Raw genomic sequence first — 20,224 nt, forward strand, 5'->3', positions numbered from 1 at the left:
GACTTTCATATTGGCGCTATATATATTTTTCTTGTACAACTTATGCATCGGCTAATTTATACTGCACACACTTTCTGTCAAGACTTTTCTCAGCAGTCTTGGTAAATTTTATCAAACAATGCATTAGGATCGAGACAAAATTTTATCTTACATTATCTGCATTCGGTTTTCAAATATATGACATTTATTTTCAAAACCTGCCAAATAAATTCTCGACACAAAGCAAGTTTTATATTCTATTTATATCATTTGAAACATTTTATAAGATGTGCCACGAGATGCTTATAAACCAATTTCAGGACATATTTCAGAAAAATGATTTACTCAAAAAGAAAACACCCACATCTAATAACACTGAAATAACAAATATTGCTATGGACATTTCTCTTTTGATTTGACGAGCAAACGGGCTTTCATTAATGATTTCTTCTATAACCGATCCTTTTTTGTTTTTATATGGAAAAGGGACGTTTGGGATAGGTTTTCCAAGAAATTTGCACAGAGGTTCCCATCCATCTGACAAATTCATTTTTAAAAGCCGGTCTTTCGGTGCCCTCTGAAAACATGTGATGATAACTTGATAAAGTTATTGTCTCATTATATATATGCAAAATAATTGATAAACGAGGCAGTTTTGTCATAAAAAAAAATGTGAAAATACATGAATCTTTTGCTAGTATATATATATATGTCCCTCCCAGAATCTCAAATAGTTTAAATAGTAAACAAGTTTTGGAGCATGTTAAGTACTAGAAAGAAACAATGTCGCGGTTAATGATATGCAATACCTTCTAGAATATGGCAAATTTATCCTTTTTGAATTTTTTATCATTACCTGTAAAACACTGGTCTTGTGGTCTCTGTATCTCTTTTTCAAAACAGTTGGACTTCCACCTTGGTAAACTTGATTCATTCTTTGTGGAGGGCAACAGAACGCTACGCGGCCTGGAATATAATTGCGAAACAAAGAAAATATGCTCGGCGTTTCATAGCATTAGATTAGACCACCGTACAAACAACGAATATGAACGCCTTATATGACATTTAAAGATTTTTGTCAATGTAGCAGGGAATCAGACTACCACGATGAGCCTAGAGCTCGAAGTCTGACTGTGAATCGTTGGTTAGTTACCTCCACTCTGTATCACGAACACAGCCAAATAAGGATATGTGTTGTACAGTTATGTGTTGAAACGCATTTAAACACTGAAATAATTGTGGCGATGTAGGAACAAAACAGTAGTGCTCAGAATTAATAAAATCTCAAGTATCTGCATGGTGGCTGAATTGGAAATTTTCGTAAGCTGTCCAAGAGAGAAACGGCCATATAGCAACAAAGTAATTATCTGCAATAGCCTTCATCTGTAGTTGGTAACTTTGCAACCATTCATCTTCACTGCTCCGGCATGTGAAAATAAGCTGGAATGATATATAACTTTTAGCAAATGAGATGTGACGTGTAAAATGATGTAATAAAGCCAAAAGCTTACAATTTTTATGAGGTAATTTGGAAATTCACTGTCTTCACAATTCCGTTGTAATCCGCGTCCTGAATTACAAAACAAGGCTCGCGGTGTATAAGCATCTGGTCAATGAGAATTGGTATGTCGCAATGTATTGAGTCCGCACGGCTAGTAGGAACCAAAGTGAATAAGTCGCTTTGCAGTAGAAACATGATGACAATGCTTTTCCATACAGAATGTAGGTTAGTCTGCTAACCGAACACAACGTGAAGCATCCTAAAGTTGGATAGGAAGATGTAGTAGGCAATAGTATTATCGTTAAAAATTGAGTTGTTGACTTTGTGTCTGCAGTTTTATGCATCAACATATTTGCGGTCAGAATGTGGAACTTAGCATTGCCGCACTATTTTGGGTTGGCCTTCAACACGAATATCCATCTTTCCTAAAAAGCAAAAAGACATTAACATTCCGATTCAATATTATTCAACTTTGTTCTGGGAGGTAGGATTAGAACAAAATAAATGAGAGATAAAAATCAATACCAACAAGCTCAAGTCTAACGACAATATGAGATGCTGTCTACTGTACAAACCTTACATGCATGCAGAACATGTCTAAAATTACCATCGACACATTTGAGTAATTGTATGCAACAAAATCGATGCAATTAATAGGGTACTACTTCTTTGATTAAAAAAGATATAATTTTTGATTTTTTGATGTGGTCAACTCAGACACTTATATTCGAAACATCAAAAGCAATTTTGTACCTTTACGTCAGGGAACGCTTCAGAAATTTCTTCCCAGAAAAGACAAGCAGGGATGTCTGCAGCAGCATCGATGTCTTTATACATTCGATAAAAGTCTTCCTTCGTCCCTCCTTCGGTCATTATCTTTATCCAATCCTCTTTAAGATAATTTTGATTTTCTTCAAAATCATAAACAGAATAACCTAGAGTGCGAAGTGCTGAAGCAAAGGTCTTCGTTCCACATTTTGAAAATGCGACTACTAATACCTTCATCTCGCCTATGCGCTTTCCCCACTTTACAATGATCTGTCAAACGCTGTACATGATTCGAACGCGTTGCATTCAAGAAAATGCTACTATTCCCTCGGGCATGCCACATTTCTTTAAAATAAATTATAGTTGGTTAGTTTGACGTGCAAAGAAATATTAGTTAATATTTAATGTTAAAGCCTTGTAAGGAATCAACTCGACATGTTTTGTCATGTCGAACGTTGGAAATAGAATAGCATTGCGAAACCGCATGTCAAGTGGTTTTGAAATTTTAGCTTTATTATTTATAAAAAAATATTCACCAAACTACCGAATAAAAGAAGGTGATAACGTGCTAACAAATATCGGACGTGTTTAAATGTCGAAGATGTGGGAGTAAAATTAACTTGACATGTATTGTAATTGTAAGTCGATGAATGTTGGGAATGAAATAGCAGATTGCAAAAATACTATGCAGCCTACAGTGAGTGATAAACTGAGCTAAATTAGCTACTAGTACTACATGTAGAACAGTGCTACATGGGTTAAATATTTTTAATCAATATCATGGTTATGAACATGTAAACAAGTTTGTAAGCGTCATATCACAAGAAATCTGTCAGAATAACCAATAGGAATTTTCCAATGATCATGTAGTACAGAAAAAGTTTTTTGCTATAGGAGAAACACAATCCATCACAAGTCTGCAAACGCCACACAAATTTATTGAGAGTACTGTTGTTACGGTTTGTAATGCATGGCAATGGTTGGGTTGTTATACAGCTGTGTGTTTTTCGCGCGCTCCCGAAGTATGTGCACCAAGATGGCGCACAGCCTTAACCTGGTACACATACTATGTTCAGGTTGTGCGTCATCTTGTTGCACATACTTCTGGAGCTCCATTTTCCGTGTGAGATTATATTGAACTAGTATAATCATCTGCTACCTATCTTTATCTAATTTTAACTTTTGTGTAAATACATTAATGATTAATCTATGGATGTTTCTCCGAGCATCGATTTCTTTTCGGTTTATTTCGGTACTATGACCAATCAGAAATAATGGTCAACGATGACGCAACAATGGCTATTTGTGCAGTCGCTCAGATACTTCTTGCACTCAGACAGATATTTGAGGCTTAATCATAGTTGTAAACATTGTCTCGGTTTAGCATGTTATTTGTCAGTCAGTTTTCAGCCGTGTTGTTGTTGTAAATAATTTGATTGTATACCCATGTCCTCCGAGGTGCTTTAGTATAATTGCAATATTCAAAAATCAGACCTGTCAGGGATATTTAGGCTATCAGTACCGGTAAACAGCACGTGGTTAAATATTTTAATATACATTATGGTTTTGAACTTGTAAACCATTTTGTAAGCGTATATAGATTTTTAAATCACTTTTAAAATATATCTCAACAATTTTGATATAGTACGAGGGTCGGGGAAACGGCCATAGTTTTATACTGTTCACACTGTCTATAAACAAGCGCCCAGTGGCCTGGTGAAATTTAATCTAACAATGCATCTGGTTTGAGGCATAATTTCATCTTCAAAATATCCCGCATTTGTTTCGCAAATATCTTTCCAGTAGTTATGCAACATTTATTCTCAAATCCTTCTAAATAAATTCTCTAGACAAAAATAGGTATTTAACTGAAACCATTTTGAACATTGGAACTCCGCTACTGAAATAGATATGTCCCAGGATGATTTCAAACGATCGTTCAGAAAAATGACTTGCTGAAAAAGAAAGCAACCACAGCTAATAACACTGAAATGGCAATTTTCGTTATGAACACTTCTCTTTTCATTTGTCGAGCAAACGGGCTTTCGTTAACGAATTCCTCCATCGATGAACCTTTTATATTTTTATGTGGAAATTGCTCGCTTGGAATAGGCTTTTCAAGAAATTTGCACAAAGGTTCCCATCCATCCGACAATTTCATTTTTAAAAGGCGGTCCTTCGGTGCTCTCTGAAAACGTATTGGTTTATGATAACTTGGTAAATGTATCAAAATTGGAAAGTTTATCAGAAAAAATTAAACAGATATATATATATATATATACGTTAGTGGCTTTGCCAGATTTTTAAGAAATTTATCTTCAATAAAACTTCAACATATTTATGCCACAAAGAAAATGCCGCGATTCAACGAATATCATCACTTTTTATATTAAACAATTTGAATAAAGACAAGTTTTACACGGCTCCTAACAATATATAGAAGTTTACTTCTAGAATATACCAAAACTCTTCAAGTTTCATTGATTACCTGTAAAACACTGGTGTTGTGATCTCTGTATCTCTTTTTCGCAACAGTTGGACTTGCACCCTGGAAAGTTTGATTTATTCTTTGTGGAGGGCAACAGAACGCGACGCGGCCTGTAACATTTATTATAATCGTGGAACAAAGAAAAAGGCACAGTGTTTACATTATCACGTCAATACAAACAATTATGCATTTAAGCAGCGTTTCCCAAACTGTGTTCCGCGGTTCGAAGTGTTCCGTGGAAAAGTAATCAAAAATAAGTCTGAAATGGTCGCTATGACGACCACGGAACGTGAAGTTATCGCCCAACTGACCTGACCGTTCGATATCGCGTCACCGTCGGCCTAAAGCGGACTAACCAGGGTGGGGTAGTGGCATTTTCGTTAACCGTCGGCTTCGTTTTTTGACTGTTAAGTTCATTATCAGGTTTAAAGCAATACTTTTGGTTTCGCTATAGGCAAACAAGTAGGTCTATAGAATAAAGGCAAAAGGTCAACTCTTCTTCCTTCATCTCTGCTTGGTTTTGGGTCTGCAGCTCGCGATATTGCAGAAAGTACTTCTATCTCCATTAGACATATCATTAGAGGCAAGCCCCACGTAATGGAAAGTAAACGACATAGAAAGGTAAAATTAACGAATTGATTCATATACGCAGCATTTAAATTAAGAAACAATAAATCATTAATAATAAATGCAATACGTAAAATATTCAATCATTTTTAGGTATGTTTAACACAGTTCTGTTAGTTTGAGCGGCACAGTTGGCAACTCGCCACGAGGACCCATTGGGAACCGCTACATAACACTTTTTTTCTTTATCAAATTTACCCTTTCATTTTTTGGTGTTCCGCGAGGCGAGATGAAAGTGTAAGTGTTCCGTGGTCGAAAAAGTTTGGGAAACGCTGCATTATAGAGATGTATCGGCCAATTTTTAGTATCGGTATCGGCTGAATATAGAACGATATTTCGGATATATTTAGCTTTTTAATGAAATCCATACTGTTTAAAAAAATTAGTTAGAAAATATATTTGGCTTGGAGAGATCGTGAACTACGAGCCATGCACATCACCACCCCCGCGAGTGGAATATGATCGTTAGTTCGTAACTCCACTTCATGCCACGCACACAACCCGTATAAATCAGAACCGCAGTTTGTCATAGATATGATTAATGTAATGTTAGAACAAAACCTTGCTTGCTGCCTCAAATTACTAAAATCTCTAGTACCTGCATGGTGGCAGAATCGGAAATTTTTGTAAGCTGTCCATGAGAGAAACGGCCACGTGGCAACATAGTGATCATCTGCAATAGCCTTCATCTGTATTTGATAACTTTTCAACCATTCATCTTCATTGTTGCGACATGTGAAAATAAGCTGAAATGATATATATATATATATAAACTTTTGATAAATGTGAAGTGCTGTGCCAAATGATGTAACTATTTGATTTTGTTTCGATGGATGCAATGGGGTTGGAGATAGATATCCTAGCATGATTCACGGTGTAATATGTAAGTCTGCAGTTCCAAGTAACATTGGAAGGAGGATGTCATTTTATTAATTAATGTGACTGTTCAGAAGATATAGCATTATAGATTATTCCAATTTTCTGATTGCACTCCTCAGGGAAAACACGTTTGGAATCGCATAGCGTTTGATCAGGTAGGATAGGAGTTTGGGATATTCGCCAATCACATGATGATTTACACATATGTTTGTTGATTACAGCTTTTCCTTAAAATTGCGCCTAATTATCTCAAACGTTGAATAATTGTCATACGGGATCTTCTCCTATTTGCGGAAAGTATACAATACTCGTATTGGGTAAACTCTACAATCCTCATATCGTGTAATCTCTACGTATAGCTCAAGTATGTATATAATAGTTTCATCAGCATCCAGCCACTGACACTGTTTACGAATTAGGTGAATCACATTTGATAGTTAACCATGAAGCCACTCAATTTTATTTCTAATTTTGTCAAAACAAGTACAATCACATATATACTATCATTTAAATCAATCGAATTAATTGAAAGTTTTAGATAATGTATTATTTTACGCACCGTTGCTTTATATCATGTCATGCGTGAAAAAAGTAAAACGGGATATATCGATTTTACGTGGACACTTGGGCTAACTGTTCAACGGTATTATTAGAACAGGATTTACACATTTCTCCCGGGAGAAAGAAAAGCCGATAAGAAGGCTTTATCATATGACGATCCATAGTCTTTCGTCCGGATAACAGTCCATGTTAGGGCTTAGTTAGCTTCGTATTTGTTTACTTGCTATTGGACGAAGCCGTAACCGACCAGCAATTACGTGAACCCCTCTGCGGTGGGTATGAGTCCAGCAATCCGATCTCACATAATTATCCCCCGCTGAATTTGAACCAGCGAACCCATGCAGGGTAATCAGGGTGCTTCGGCAATCGTATTCCTGATGTTTAGCACGATGAGCAATACCGCCAAGAATATCATATAAACCGCCGCAAAGCGCATATAACACATTGTCAGCCGATAAAAGGAGTTATGTTTGTTTCGAATATAAGCCGCAAGTAGTATTTCACACTTGGACAAGATAAAATTGACGATGATATATGTAGAATATTTCGTAACATTTTCCTGTTGTAATTTGCCAAGTTTTGTAGCCCAAGGTAATTACCTACATAGGATCAGAACTTGGAAATATCGTAGAAATGATTGATCCGCTAACTAACATAAACCCAAAATAACAGTGAAGAAACCGTGACCTTTTGGTGTCGAGCATGACGAGCGTGGCGTTAATTGATATGGGAAACCTTACACGCAGAAGTTGTCTGAAATTAATATAAACACATTTGAGATATTAAATCAAACGAAACCAATGAAATATACAACATTTTATTCCTGACTGAACAAGATTTTTTCAAATATGGTGTAAAATAGGCAATTTCTTTGTGAATACAGAATAACTTTTGATTTTCTGATGTGGACAATTCCTACATTTATACTCGAAGCACCAAACACATTTTAGTACCTTGGTGTCGGGAAACGCTTCAGAGATTTCTTCCCAGAAAAGACATGCAGGGATGTCTGCAGCAGCATCGACGTCTTTATACATTCGATAAAAATCTTCTTTCGTCCCTCCTTCGGTCATTATTTTTATCCATTCCTCTCTAAGATAATTTTGATTTTCTTCGAAATCATAGACTGAATAACCTAGAGTGCGAAGTGCTGAAGCTAAGGTCTTTGTTCCACATTTTGAAAATGAGACTACTAATACCTTCATCTCGCCTATGCGCGCACTACTTCCCTACTTTACAATGATCTGTCAAACGTTGTGCATAACCCAACTGCGCTGCGTTCAAGAAAATGCTAATTTACACTCTGATAGCCACATTCATGTAAACGAATTAGTAGTTAGTTTATTTGACGAGCAAACAACTATCAGTGGTGTTTAATGTTAAAGCCGTGTTAGTAATACTAACTTGGCATGGTTTTCTAGGTCAATGGATGTCGGAAATAAAATAGCTGATTGCATAAACGCATGTTTAAGTGGTTCATTAAACTGCCGAACAAGAGAAGGCGATAGCGTGAACAAATATCAGACGTGTTCAATGCCTAATATTTAATTATAGACAAAGGCAACAAAACACAGAAAGGTTGCTGCTAAGTGCAAATAGTTTAATGGCGCCGAAAATATCCAAATGGAAATTTTTGAGATGCAATGCAATGAGGAAATAAAGCTATATTCTATTCAAGAGATGTATCACTGCTTGATTTTAATTATAAAGATATCATCAGTTCGGTTTTTAACTTTCTAAAAATATGAACGGCCCACCAATGACTTGCAACCCTTCATTTTGGCCCGCGAGCGACGAAAGGTTGCCGACCCCTGCTTTATGCAGTGCTTTTCCGTACCTAGCAATCAATGACGTGTTTCTGGCCTTCTTCCGAGATTGCCTTTTTCATGTTTTTGTAGCACAACTGACTACTTACCGCCACGAAATCTCATCCGTTGACGGCGTGCGTTTTCATTTTGCCGTAAGTGTTAAATTATGACATTTTATGTGTTAGATTGATATTTTGCGAAATTTTTGAGGTCGCTGAGAAATTTTTTTGTATTGTAACTGTGACGACCTCAAATTTTTACTTCAGTTTGTTCCGCAATTTTTAAAAATTGTTTTTGGTAGATGTTGTTAAATTACTGCTGCTAATTATTGTTACTGGAGTGTTGTCATTTTCCGATTTGTTCGGTATATTCACATCTTAAATTGATTTTATATCGTGTTTGTTTATATGACTGTGTGTGTTTCACTAGTTAGGGTGAGCGGGTGCTTATTTTGTGCACCTTTTTAACACTAGCCTGATTTATGCTCGGCCCTCCATGTAACTCTGCATTTTGCCATAACGACCCAGATAAATTTGATTTGGTTGGTGCGTGTAAATTCCGCAACTGTATAAGGACTGTATATACAAGATCTTACTGATTAATTGAAAGAAATTTGCTCAAAGGCTCTCGTGATACGAATGAATGTTCGCTGACTAAAATAAGTGTGCAATCGTTTGTGCGAGAAAACACTCGTTTTCCCCAGTAGTGCATCAAAGCGCCATATTTTCAGTTATTAGTGATAGTGCACTCCGAAGGCAGTTGTCATAAATTAAATTTTAAGATACCGGAATAATAAAATGATTGATAGTGTTTTATTTGGTTGAAGATAACGATTCTACACATTTAGGCGTCATATCCTTCTTTTGTGGAACTAATATAAATTCATCAAATATCATGATAGAGGTCGCGATAGATAGGAAAATATTCAAAGGGGGTCATGAGGCAAAAAAGTTGGGACCCACTGAACCAGCGTCATCATCTATTACCTATCTTTCTCTAATTTTAGTCACAATGATCATCAGATCGACTTTAATATTGGCGCTATATATTTTTCTTGTACAACTTATGCATCGGCTAATTTATACTGCCCACTCTTTCTGTCAAGACTTTCCTCAGCAGTTTTGTAAAATCTTATCAAACAATGCATTAGGATTGAGACAAAATTTTATCCTACATTATCTGCATTCGATTCTCAAATATATGACATTTATTTTCAAAACCTGCTAAATAAATTCTCGACACAAAGTAAGTTTTATATTCTATTTATATCATTTGAAACATTTTATAAGATGTGCCACGAGATGCTTTTAAATCCATTTTCAGGTCATCTTTCAGAAAAATGACCTACCCAAAAAGAAAACACCCACAGCTAATAACACTGAAATGACAAATATCGCTATGGACATTTCTTTTTTGATTTGACAAGCGAATGGGCTTTCTTTAATGATTTCTTCTATAACCGATCCTTTTTTGTTTTTATGTGGAAAAGGGACGTTTGGGATAGGTTTTCCAAGAAATTTGCACAGAGGTTCCCATCCATCTGACAAATTCATTTTTAAAAGTCGGTCTTTCGGTGCCCTCTGAAAACATGTGATGATAACTTGGTAAAGTTATTGTTTCATTATATATATGCAAAAAAATTGATAAACGAGGCAGTTCTGTCATAAAAAAATGTGAAAATACATGAATCTTTTGCTAGTATATATATATATATATATATGTCCCTCCCAGAATCTCAAATAGTTTAAATAGTAAACAAGTTTTGGAGCATGTTAAGTACTAAAAAGAAACAATGTCGCGGTTAATGATATGCAATCTTCTAGAATATGTCAAATTTATCCATTTTGAAGTTTTAATCATTACCCGTAAAACACTGGTGTTGTGGTCTCTGTATCTCTTCTTCAAAACAGTTGGACTTCCACCTTGGTAAACTTGATTCATTCTTTGTGGAGGGCAACAGAACGCTACGCGGCCTGTAATATAATTGCGAAACAAAGAAAATATGCTCGGCGGTTCAAAGCATTAGAACACCGTACAAACAACGAATATGAACGCCTTCTATGACATTTAAAGATTTTTGTCAAAGTAGCAGGGAAACAGACTACCATGATGAGCCTACCATGATAGCTCGAAGTCTAAATGTGAATCGTTAGTTAGTTACCTCCACTCTTTATCACGAACACAGCCAAATAAGGATATGTGTTGTACAGTTATGTTTTGAAACACATTTAAACACTGAAATAATTGTGGCGTTGTAGGAACAAAACAGTAGTTCTTAGAATTAATACAATCTCAGGTACCTGCATGGTGGCTAAATTGGAAATTTTTGTAAGCTGTCCAAGAGAGAAACGGCCATATAGCAACAAAGTAATTATCTGCAATAGCCTTCATCTGTAGTTGGTAACTTTGCAACCATTCATCTTCACTGCTCCGGCATGTGAAAATAAGCTGAAATGATATATAACTTTTAGCAAATGAGATGTGACGTGTAAAATGATGTAATAAAGGCAAAAGCTAACAATTTTTATGAGGTAATTTGGAAATTCACTGTCTTCACAATTCCGTTGTAATCCTCGTCCTGAATTACAAAACTGGGCGCGCGGTGTATAAGCATCTGGTCAATGAGAATTGGTATGTCGCAATGTATTGAGTCCGCACGGCTAGTAGAAACCAAATTGAATAAGTCGCTTTGCAGTAGAAACATGATGACAATGCTTTTCCATACAGATTGTAGGTTAGTCTGCTAACCGAACACAACGTTAAGCAACCTAAAGTTGGATAGGAAGATGTAGTAGGCGATAGTATTATCGTTAACAATTGAGTTTTTGACTTTGTGTCTGCAGTTTTATGCATCAACATATATGCGGTCAGAATGTAGAACTTAGCATTGCCCCACTATTTTGGGTTGGCCTTCAACACGAATATCCATCTTTCCTAAAAAGCAAAAAGGCATTAACATTCCGATTCAATATCATTCAACTTTATTCTGGGAGGTATAGGATTAAAACAAAATAAATGAGAGATAAAAATCAATACCAACAAGCTCAAGTCTAACGACAATATGAGATGCTGTCTACTGTACAAACCTTACATGCATGCAGAACATGTCTAAAATTACCATCGACACATTTGAGTAATTGTATGCAACAAAATCGATGCAATTAATAAGATACTACTTCTTTGATTGAAAAAGATATAATTTTTGATTTTTTGATGTGGTCAACTCAGACACTTATATTCGAAACATCAAAAGCAATTTTGTACCTTTACGTCAGGGAACGCTTCAGAAATTTCTTCCCAGAAAAGACAAGCAGGGATATCTGCAGCAGCATCAATGTCTTTATACATTCGATAAAAGTCTTCTTTCGTCCCTCCTTCGGTCATTATTTTTATCCAATCCTCTCTAAGATAATTTTGATTTTCTTCAAAATCATAAACAGAATAACCTAGAGTGCGAAGTGCTGAAGCAAAGGTCTTTGTACCACATTTTGAAAATGCGACTACTAATACCTTCATCTCGGCTATGCGCTTTTCCCACTTTACAATGATCTGCCAAACGCTGTACATGATCCGAAAGCGTTGAATTCAAGAAAATGCTACTATTCCCTCGGGCATGCCACATTTCTTTAAAAAACATTATAGTTGGTTTGACGTGCAAAGAAATATTAGTTAATGTTTAATGTTGTAGCTTTGTAAGGAATCAACTTTACATGGTTTGTCATGTCAATGAATGTTTGAAATAGAATAGCATTGCGAATCGCATGTCAAGCGGTTTAGAAATTTAACTTTGGTATTTAAAAATAGTACGTATTCACCAAACTATCGAATAAGAGAAGGCGATAACGTGCAAACAAATATCAGTCGTGTTCAGTGTTGAAGAATGAAATAGCAGATTGCGAAAATAGTATGTATATTAGGTGATCAACCAGTACTACATACAGTACTGTGCTACAGCGTTTAAATATTTTTTATTCAATATGATGGTTATGAACGCGTAAACAAGTTTGTAAGCGTCAACTCGCGGTTATATTACCGGAATGGCCATACAGAATTTTTCAATCATGTAATACAGAAAATTTCTGTATTCTGGGTAATCACAATCCATCGCAAGTCTGCAAAACGCCACGTAAAAGATATTGAGGGTACTTTTGTCACGGTTCGTATCGCATGGCAATATTTGATTGTAATACAATTGTGTGTTTTTGGTGTAAGATTAGAATGAACTAGCATAATCAACTGCTACCTATCTTTATCTAGTTTTTGCAACAATGAGCGTCAACTCGTCCGTCACTTTGGTGCAAATACATTGATCTTGGTCCAATCCAGTGGTTCCCAACCACCTAATGTGCCGCGAAGAGATTTTCATTTTTGAAATTATTTCAAGTGATTCCAATTTCCAATCCGCGAGAATTACCCCCACGGCGTTTGCTAACAAACATAAACGACAAATTTGAGAAGTCGTACTTGGGGGTTCTATTACATTTGAACCCACGAACATTTGAACCCATGACAATTGCACCTGCATACTATTGCACCTATGGGAATTTTTTTGTTTTACGGATATTTGAACCCATACTCACCCTAACCCATGGGTTTTAGCAACCGCATATAGATTGAACCCGCGGATATACGCATGGGTTCAAATGTACGTGGGTTCAAATGTAAGGTCACTGTATTTGGGTATTGTTCCAATTCGAAGTTTTGCATAAAGCGCATCAAGTCGTTTCGTAAAATTGAAAACGGTAAACAAGGTAACAAATTGTTGTGCGAAATTTTTCCCAAGTTTTACCAAGGAAGTATTAATTGACTAGTAAAATTGCCATTATTGCCGATTTATTGAATTATTATTTAAACTCAAAATAACATCCCGGATTCACGCAATGACTTTGCCAGGTTTTTATTCAATATTTAATACGAAAATAAAACAGGCACAATAGAAAAGTAAAAGTATAAGAAGGTCAATTATCGTCTTCATAGATATCCGCATTCCGGCGTCAGCAATGGTAATATTGTCAGCTTGAAATTGGGACGGGTATTCTACAAACGGTGAGGAGAAAGATCAAAGCCGGCACATAAGATAAAAATTGGAATGAAATCCGAATTCACTCTTTATTAGCTGTCTTTAACATATGTCGCCGAATTGAACGCGTAGTTCACCCAGGAACCCATTTACGCGTAGTCCTCCCAGGAATATAAAGCCAAGGAACTAATGCAATGAAAAAACCTTCATTAAATTTAGTAAATTGCGCTACTTTACGAAAGCGTGGTAGAATTGACGATTATTTCCTATCTGGAACACTAAAACGGTTACCTTTTTTAAATAGTTTCTGTGGTCTGAAGAGTCGAATAAGCGGTTCGACATAGTAAATGATATGATCGTTATCATCAATATATGCTCGGGCCTTGCACGAAATTCATAACGTGAAAAGATACGGTCAGCGGTTTATACCAACTTTAAACGAACTCAGTATTTTTATCGATAATAAATAATTGTTGTAATGAAATACAGTTTGTTTGCATTTTTCATTTCACTCGCAAATGCCGACAATAACACTATTGAATGATTTTGGCAATGGGAGAAACATAACAAGTTGTAACAAAAAAGAATTAGGTTGTGCAAAAGTGAGAATACATGTGATAATAATAAGGGCGTAACGTGGAACGCGGAAGGGCGACGAAAACCAAACGCGTGATCGGAGATGCGTTTGAAGACCACGTATTACCTGTGCTGCTATTCGCATCACTTTTCGGAAATAATAATTTTGTAAAGCGACCGCGCCCCTCAACCCCTCTCGCCCGCGTTAAGAGTGTGTCTCTCTCAGAGAGTTAGGATTATGTCTCCCTCACATTCGTCCACAAATTGCAGCAGTAGTAAAGAAGCACAATGCATAACGGTCCTACTGACATTCTCTATACCTGTTAGTAAATAAAGGGTATGTTGTATTTACATGAATAAAAAGTCCTTTATCTGATCTTCATTTTTTTCTCAGTATTTTATAGCAAACTGACTTTATGAGTAGAAGTCTTCATGTTTTGTGACAGATGTGCCGCGAATATTTAAAGTGCTTGAATAGTGTGCCGCGATATAAAAAAAGGTTGGGAACCACTGGTCTAATCTACGGATGTTTCCCCGGGCATCGATTTTCTTGTTTATTTCCGTATCAATGACCAATCAGCAATAAGTCAACGATGATGTAACAATGGCTATTTGTGCAGTCGCTCAGACAGATATTGGAGGCTAGCATAGTTGAAAACATTGTCTCAGTTTTGCACGTTATTTGTCAGTTTTCAGCCGTATTTCAAAAAATTAGTTGTAAATAATTTGATTGTACTCATATCCCCCGAGGTGCTTTAGTTTAGTTGCAATAATCAAAAATCAAATATATTAGAGATAGGTAGGCTATCAGTACCGGTAAACAGCACGTGGTTGAATATTTTAATATATACATGATGGTTTTGAACTTGTAAACCAGTTTTTAAGCGTATATACCCTTTCCAAATCACTTTGAAATAAGTATCAAAAATTTTGATATAGTACGAAGGTCGGGGAAACGTCCGTGGTTTTATACTGTTCACACTGTCTATAAAAACGCGCCTGCATTTGGTTTGAGGCATAATTTCATCTTCAAAATATCCCGCATTTGGTTCGCAAATATTTTTCCAGTTGTTATGCAACATTTATTCTCAAATACTTCTAAATAAATTCTCTAGACAAAAATAGGTATTTAATTAAAACCATTTTAAAAATTGTAACTCCGCTACTGAAATAGATATGTCCCAGGATGATTTCAAATCCATTTCTGTGACATCTTTCAGAAAAATGACTTGCTGAAAAAGAAAGCAACTACAGCTAATAACACTGAAATGGCAATCTTCGTTATGAACACTTCTCTTTTGATTTGTCGAGCAAACGGGCTTTCGTTAACGAATTCCTCCATCGATGATCCTTTTTTATTTTTATGTGGAAATTGCTCGCTTGGAATAGGCTTTCCGAGAAATTTACACAAAGGTTCCCATCCATCCGACAATTTCATTTTTAAAAGGCGGTCCTTTGGTGCTCTCTGAAAACGTATTAATTTATGATAACTTGGTAAAGTTATTGGCTCATTATATTTATATAGACAAAAAATGGATAAAAGGTAAGTGTATCATAAAAAAATAAACAGATAATAATAAATGAATCTTTTCTGGCATATATATGTGTGTCAGTGGCTTGCCAAATTTTCAAGGAGTTTATCGTCAAGAAAACTGGAACATATTTGGTACAACAAAGAAAATGTCGCGATTCGACGAATATCATTAATTTTTATTTTAAACAATTCAAATAAAAATAAATTTTACGCGGCTCCCAACAATATATATAGGTTTAATTCTAGAATATATACCAAAACTCTCCAAGTTTTATTGTTTACCTGTAAAACACTTGTGTTGTGATCTCTGTATCTCTTTTTCGCAACAGTTGGACTTGCACCCTGAAAAATTTGATTCATTCTTTGTGGGGGGCAACAGAATGCAACGCGACCTGTAACGTTTGATATAATCATGGAAAGATGCACAGTGCTTACATTACATTGTCACACCAATACAAACAACTAAACACTAGAGATGTATCGGTAATATCGGCCAGTTTTTTGGGTATTATGTATCGGCTACATGTCGACAAATATTCCCGATATTTTTAGCTCTTTAATCCAATCCTGAATTTTTTAAATAAGGTACTAATTTTAGAGGTATTTTTTTGCTCAGAGAGATCGTGTTGGCGGCATTGTCCTCGTTAACTATGAGTCATGTTTGCCCCCAACCCCGGAATAGAAACGGGAAAATGATTCTAACGTTTGTTTTTAGCTGTTTGTCGGCCAAACTATCTCACCCAATTCTGCTATTTTCTCTACCAAATGTTTTTATTGGCATTTTTAAGATCCATGGTAATTATTAAGAAATAATTTGATAGAATATTAGTTATATTGGCACAAAATCCTGCGCAAACAACCCAATGTATCAGTTTGACATGATAAGTAAACCACCCATATTAGTAGAATTTTACCACCCACAGTAGCGAAACCCCATGAGTTTTCTAATCGAACTCCGGAATAACTAGCGTCGGCGCAAAATGAATCTGCGCAATTAACGCATCGGGATCTCAAACATCAATTTCTTATTATTTGTGACATCTCTTTTTTAATCTGAAATAGTGTGCACTGCAAATAATGCTTATACGGACTACTATTGTTTTAACTCTCTCGCCCTGCACACTTATGAGAGTAATTACATAGTATATATCGGAATATCGGCTTTTTAAAATATCGGTGTTTTCCTTTGGTATCGGTATCGGCGACAAAAATGGTATCGGTGCATCTCTACTATACACGCCTTTGAAAAGATTTGAAGATTTGCAATGTAGCATAATGAAACTGAGAATCGGACCATTATGATGAACCTATATCCCTGAATCTGTATAGGAATCGTTAGTTCGTTACCTCCACTTCATGCCACGAACACAACCCGTATAAATCAGAACAGCAGTTTGTCATATATATGATCAATGTAATGTTAGAACAAAGCCTTGCTTGCTGCCTCAAATTACTAAAATCTCAAGTACCTGCATGGTGGCCGAATTGGAAATTTTTGTAAGCTGTCCATGAGAGAAACGGCCACGTGGCAACATAGTGATCATCTGCAATAGCCTTCATCTGTATTTGATAACTTTTCAACCATTCATCTTCATTATTGCGACATGTGAAAATAAGCTGAAATGATATATATATATATATATATATAAACTTTTGATAAATGTGAAGTGCTGTGCCAAATGATGGATGCAATGATGGATGTATGCAATGGGGTTTGAGATAGATATCCTAGCATGATTTGTGGTGTAATATGTAAGTCTGCAGTTCCAGGTAACAAAGGATGTCATTGTATTAATTAATGTGACTGTTCAGAAGATATAGCATTATAGATTATTCCACTTTTCTGATTGCACTCCTCATGGAAAACACGTTTGGAATCTCATAGCGTTTGATCAGGTAGGATAGGAGTTTGGGATATTCGCCAATCACATGATGATTTACACATCTGTTTGTTGATTACAGCTTTCCCTTAAAATTGCGCCTAATTATCTCAAACGTTGAATAATTGTCATACCGGATCTTCTCCTATTAGCGGAAAGTATACGATACTCGTATTGGGTAAACTCTACGTATTGCTCAAGTATATATATAATAGTTTCATCAGCATCCAGCTACTGACACTGTTTACGAATTAGGTGAATCACATTTGAAGGTTAACCATGGAGCCACTCGATTTTATTTCTAATTTTGACAGTTTTAGAAAATGTATTATTTTAAGCACCGTTGCTTTATACCAGGGGTCGGGAACCCATGGCTCGCGAGCCATATATGGCTCTTTTGGTGACGGCATATGGCTCTCAGAAAAATCTAATATCCCAAGACTAAGCTTACTATTGTTACGAGATTTCAAACTCTTTTATAGCCAAATTTGGCAGGAAATTCCCAATACGTTTGAGAACGCGCGTCCAGCACATGTCTATGTTATGTAAGATAATTACCAGACAGGCATTGTGACAAACAAGGGGATTCTGGAACATATATTGTGACATCACAGAGCGATAGAGTTTCAAAAACACTACGGAGATGCCTAAACGAAAAAGGGTGATGAGTATCGTAGATTTCAACTTGGGCTGCATGTGAGCAACCGTTCAAGGCCCGCAGCGACTACATGCAGCATCAGAAATCACATTAAATGTATATTGACATTGTATGTGTTGACTTTTGAGTGAACATTTCAGGCCTGATTAAGTGAAGAAATGTTATATGGCTCGCACGGAAATGCAATTGAAAATATGTATATTTTATGGCTCTCTTGACCAAAAAGGTTCCCGACCCCTGCTTTATACTATTCAGCTTTGCCATGTCATGCGTGAAAAAATTAAACGGAATACATTGATTTTAAGGGGACACTTGGGATAACTGTTTAACGGTATTATTAGAATAGGATTTACACATTTCTCACGGGAGAAAAAAAAAACGATAGGAAGGCTTGATCGCATGGCGATCCATAGTCTCTCGTCCGGATAACAGTCCATGTTAGGGATTAGTTAGCTTCGTATTTGTTTACAGATAGATGTGCTTGATATTGGACGAAGCCGTAACTGACCAGCAATTACGTGAAGCATCCTGCGATGGGTATGAGTCCAGCAATCCTATCTCACATAATTATCCCCCGCGGAATTTAAACCTGCGAACCCATGCGGGGTAATCAAGGTGCTTTGGCAAGCGTATTCCTAATGTTTAGCACGATGAGCAATACCGCCATTAATATCATATGAACCGCCGCAAAGCGCATATAACACATTATTGTTTGTTTCGAATATAAGCCGCAAGTTGTATTTCACACTTGGGCAAGATAAAATTGACGATAATATATATATGTAGAATATTTCGTAACATTTTCTGGTTGTTATTTGCCAAATTTTGTAGCCCGAGGTAATTACCTACATAGGATTTGAACTTGAAAATATCGTAGAAATGATTGATTGTGACCTTTTGGTGTCGAGCATGGCGTTAATTGATATGGGAAACTATACATGCAGAAGTTGTCTGAAATTAATATCGACACATTTGAGATATTAAATTAAACGAAACCAATGAAATGTACAATATTTTATTTTTGACTGAATAAGATTTTTCAAATATATATAGTGTGATAAGCAATTTCTCTTTGAATACAGAATAACTTTTGATTTTCTTATGTGGACAATTCCTACATTTATACTCGAAGCACCAAACACATTTTAGTACCTTAACGTCGGGGAACGCTTCAGAGATTTCTTCCCAGAAAAGACATGCAGGGATGTCTGCAGCAGCATCAACGTCTTTATACATTCGATAAAAATCTTCCTTTGTCCCTCCTTCGGTCATTATTTTTATCCATTCCTCTCTAAGATAATTTTGATTTTCTTCAAAATCATACACAGAATAACCTAGAGTGCGAAGTGCTGAAGCTAAGGTCTTTGTTCCACATTTCGCAAATGAGACTACTAATACCTTCATCTCGACTGTGCGCGATCCCCACTTTACAATGATCTGTCAAACGTTGAGCATAACTCGACCGCGCTGCATTCGAGAAAATGCTAATTCTCCCTCTGCTGGGCACTGGCCAACATTTCTTTAAAACGAATTTGTATTCGATCTGTTTGAGATACAAACAAATATGATGTTTAATGTTGATTGATAGCATTAACTCGATATGGCCCATTAGGCCAATGAGAGTGGGAAATGAAATAGCTTAATGTGAAAAGTCATGTAACACAACCGAACAGGAGAAGACGATAACGTGCTAACATACATAGGACGTGTTCAATGTTGAAACGGTAGGAGTAAACTTAACTTTATATGTTTTTTAATGAAGTAAAGTAGTACGAGTATTCAGTCTGTATCACGCCACCGCCAATAACAACCTAATAATGTAGCCATTATTAGGTTCATTTCGTTTTCAATAACTTTGGTTGTTTGAAATATTAACAATACCACCTTCAACCAGTGAAAGTTTCTAAGCAATTGATCCAGTAGAATGAGAAAAGCGATTTTCAAC

At 36.1% G+C, this 20,224-nt stretch overlaps 3 protein-coding genes across 9 annotated transcripts; all 3 read right to left on the reverse strand.

The window, feature by feature from the left end:
* Positions 1 to 223: 223 nt before the first annotated feature.
* Positions 224 to 19,783, reverse strand: LOC120347597 (uncharacterized). Of its 6 annotated transcripts, XM_078117887.1 has the most exons (7): positions 19,432 to 19,783; positions 17,211 to 17,358; positions 16,024 to 16,133; positions 11,876 to 15,672; positions 11,131 to 11,545; positions 10,475 to 11,059; positions 10,154 to 10,191 (listed from the first exon to the last, which is right to left on the reverse strand). In XM_078117887.1, the coding sequence occupies exons 1-4, from the start codon at positions 19,681 to 19,683 to the stop codon at positions 15,424 to 15,426; spliced, it is 759 nt and encodes a 252-aa protein (XP_077974013.1). In that variant the 5' UTR covers positions 19,684 to 19,783; the 3' UTR covers positions 10,154 to 10,191; positions 10,475 to 11,059; positions 11,131 to 11,545; positions 11,876 to 15,423. The 6 variants fall into 6 exon arrangements, with proteins under 6 accessions (XP_077974010.1, XP_077974011.1, XP_039252300.2 ...); XM_078117886.1 differs by having other exon boundaries at positions 10,475 to 11,545; XM_078117884.1 differs by lacking the exons at positions 10,154 to 10,191; positions 11,131 to 11,545; positions 16,024 to 16,133; positions 17,211 to 17,358; positions 19,432 to 19,783 and adding exons at positions 224 to 556; positions 836 to 945 and having other exon boundaries at positions 10,912 to 11,059; positions 11,876 to 15,419.
* LOC120347596 (uncharacterized) lies at positions 1,002 to 3,913 on the reverse strand. 2 transcript variants are annotated; one of them, XM_078117891.1, is made up of 3 exons: positions 2,234 to 3,913; positions 1,491 to 1,905; positions 1,022 to 1,419 (listed from the first exon to the last, which is right to left on the reverse strand). In XM_078117891.1, the coding sequence occupies exons 1-2, from the start codon at positions 2,483 to 2,485 to the stop codon at positions 1,867 to 1,869; spliced, it is 291 nt and encodes a 96-aa protein (XP_077974017.1). In that variant the 5' UTR covers positions 2,486 to 3,913; the 3' UTR covers positions 1,022 to 1,419; positions 1,491 to 1,866. The 2 variants fall into 2 exon arrangements, with proteins under 2 accessions (XP_077974016.1, XP_077974017.1); XM_078117890.1 differs by lacking the exon at positions 1,491 to 1,905 and having other exon boundaries at positions 1,002 to 1,419.
* On the reverse strand, positions 4,045 to 8,109 carry LOC120347436 (uncharacterized). Its single transcript, XM_078117889.1, has 4 exons — positions 7,757 to 8,109; positions 5,962 to 6,109; positions 4,737 to 4,846; positions 4,045 to 4,436 (listed from the first exon to the last, which is right to left on the reverse strand). The coding sequence occupies exons 1-4, from the start codon at positions 8,006 to 8,008 to the stop codon at positions 4,188 to 4,190; spliced, it is 759 nt and encodes a 252-aa protein (XP_077974015.1). The 5' UTR covers positions 8,009 to 8,109; the 3' UTR covers positions 4,045 to 4,187.
* Positions 19,784 to 20,224: the final 441 nt, after the last annotated feature.

This window comes from Styela clava, chromosome 11, assembly GCF_964204865.1.
Source record: "Styela clava chromosome 11, kaStyClav1.hap1.2, whole genome shotgun sequence".
NCBI classification, from domain to species: Eukaryota; Metazoa; Chordata; class Ascidiacea; order Stolidobranchia; family Styelidae; genus Styela; species Styela clava.

What these genes read in the sequence shown, in the direction of transcription:
- LOC120347596 (XM_078117890.1), bottom strand. Translation starts at nt 2,485, where the DNA reads ATGAAGGTATTAGTAGTCGCATTTTCAAAATGTGGAACGAAGACCTTT. An exon ending in AAGCGTTCCCTGACGTAAAG is followed by an intron (nt 1,420 to 2,233) that starts GTACAAAATTGC and finishes ATATCATTCCAG; the next exon opens with CTTATTTTCACATGCCGGAG.
- LOC120347436 (XM_078117889.1), bottom strand. Translation starts at nt 8,008, where the DNA reads ATGAAGGTATTAGTAGTCTCATTTTCAAAATGTGGAACAAAGACCTTA. An exon ending in AAGCGTTTCCCGACACCAAG is followed by an intron (nt 6,110 to 7,756) that starts GTACTAAAATGT and finishes ATATCATTTCAG; the next exon opens with CTTATTTTCACATGTCGCAA. An exon ending in ACAACACCAGTGTTTTACAG is followed by an intron (nt 4,437 to 4,736) that starts GTAATCAATGAA and finishes ATACGTTTTCAG; the next exon opens with AGAGCACCGAAGGACCGCCT.
- LOC120347597 (XM_078117884.1), bottom strand. Translation starts at nt 12,178, where the DNA reads ATGTACAGCGTTTGGCAGATCATTGTAAAGTGGGAAAAGCGCATAGCC. An exon ending in CCAATTTAGCCACCATGCAG is followed by an intron (nt 946 to 10,911) that starts GTACCTGAGATT and finishes ATTATATTCCAG; the next exon opens with GCCGCGTAGCGTTCTGTTGC. An exon ending in ACAAGACCAGTGTTTTACAG is followed by an intron (nt 557 to 835) that starts GTAATGATAAAA and finishes ACATGTTTTCAG; the next exon opens with AGGGCACCGAAAGACCGGCT.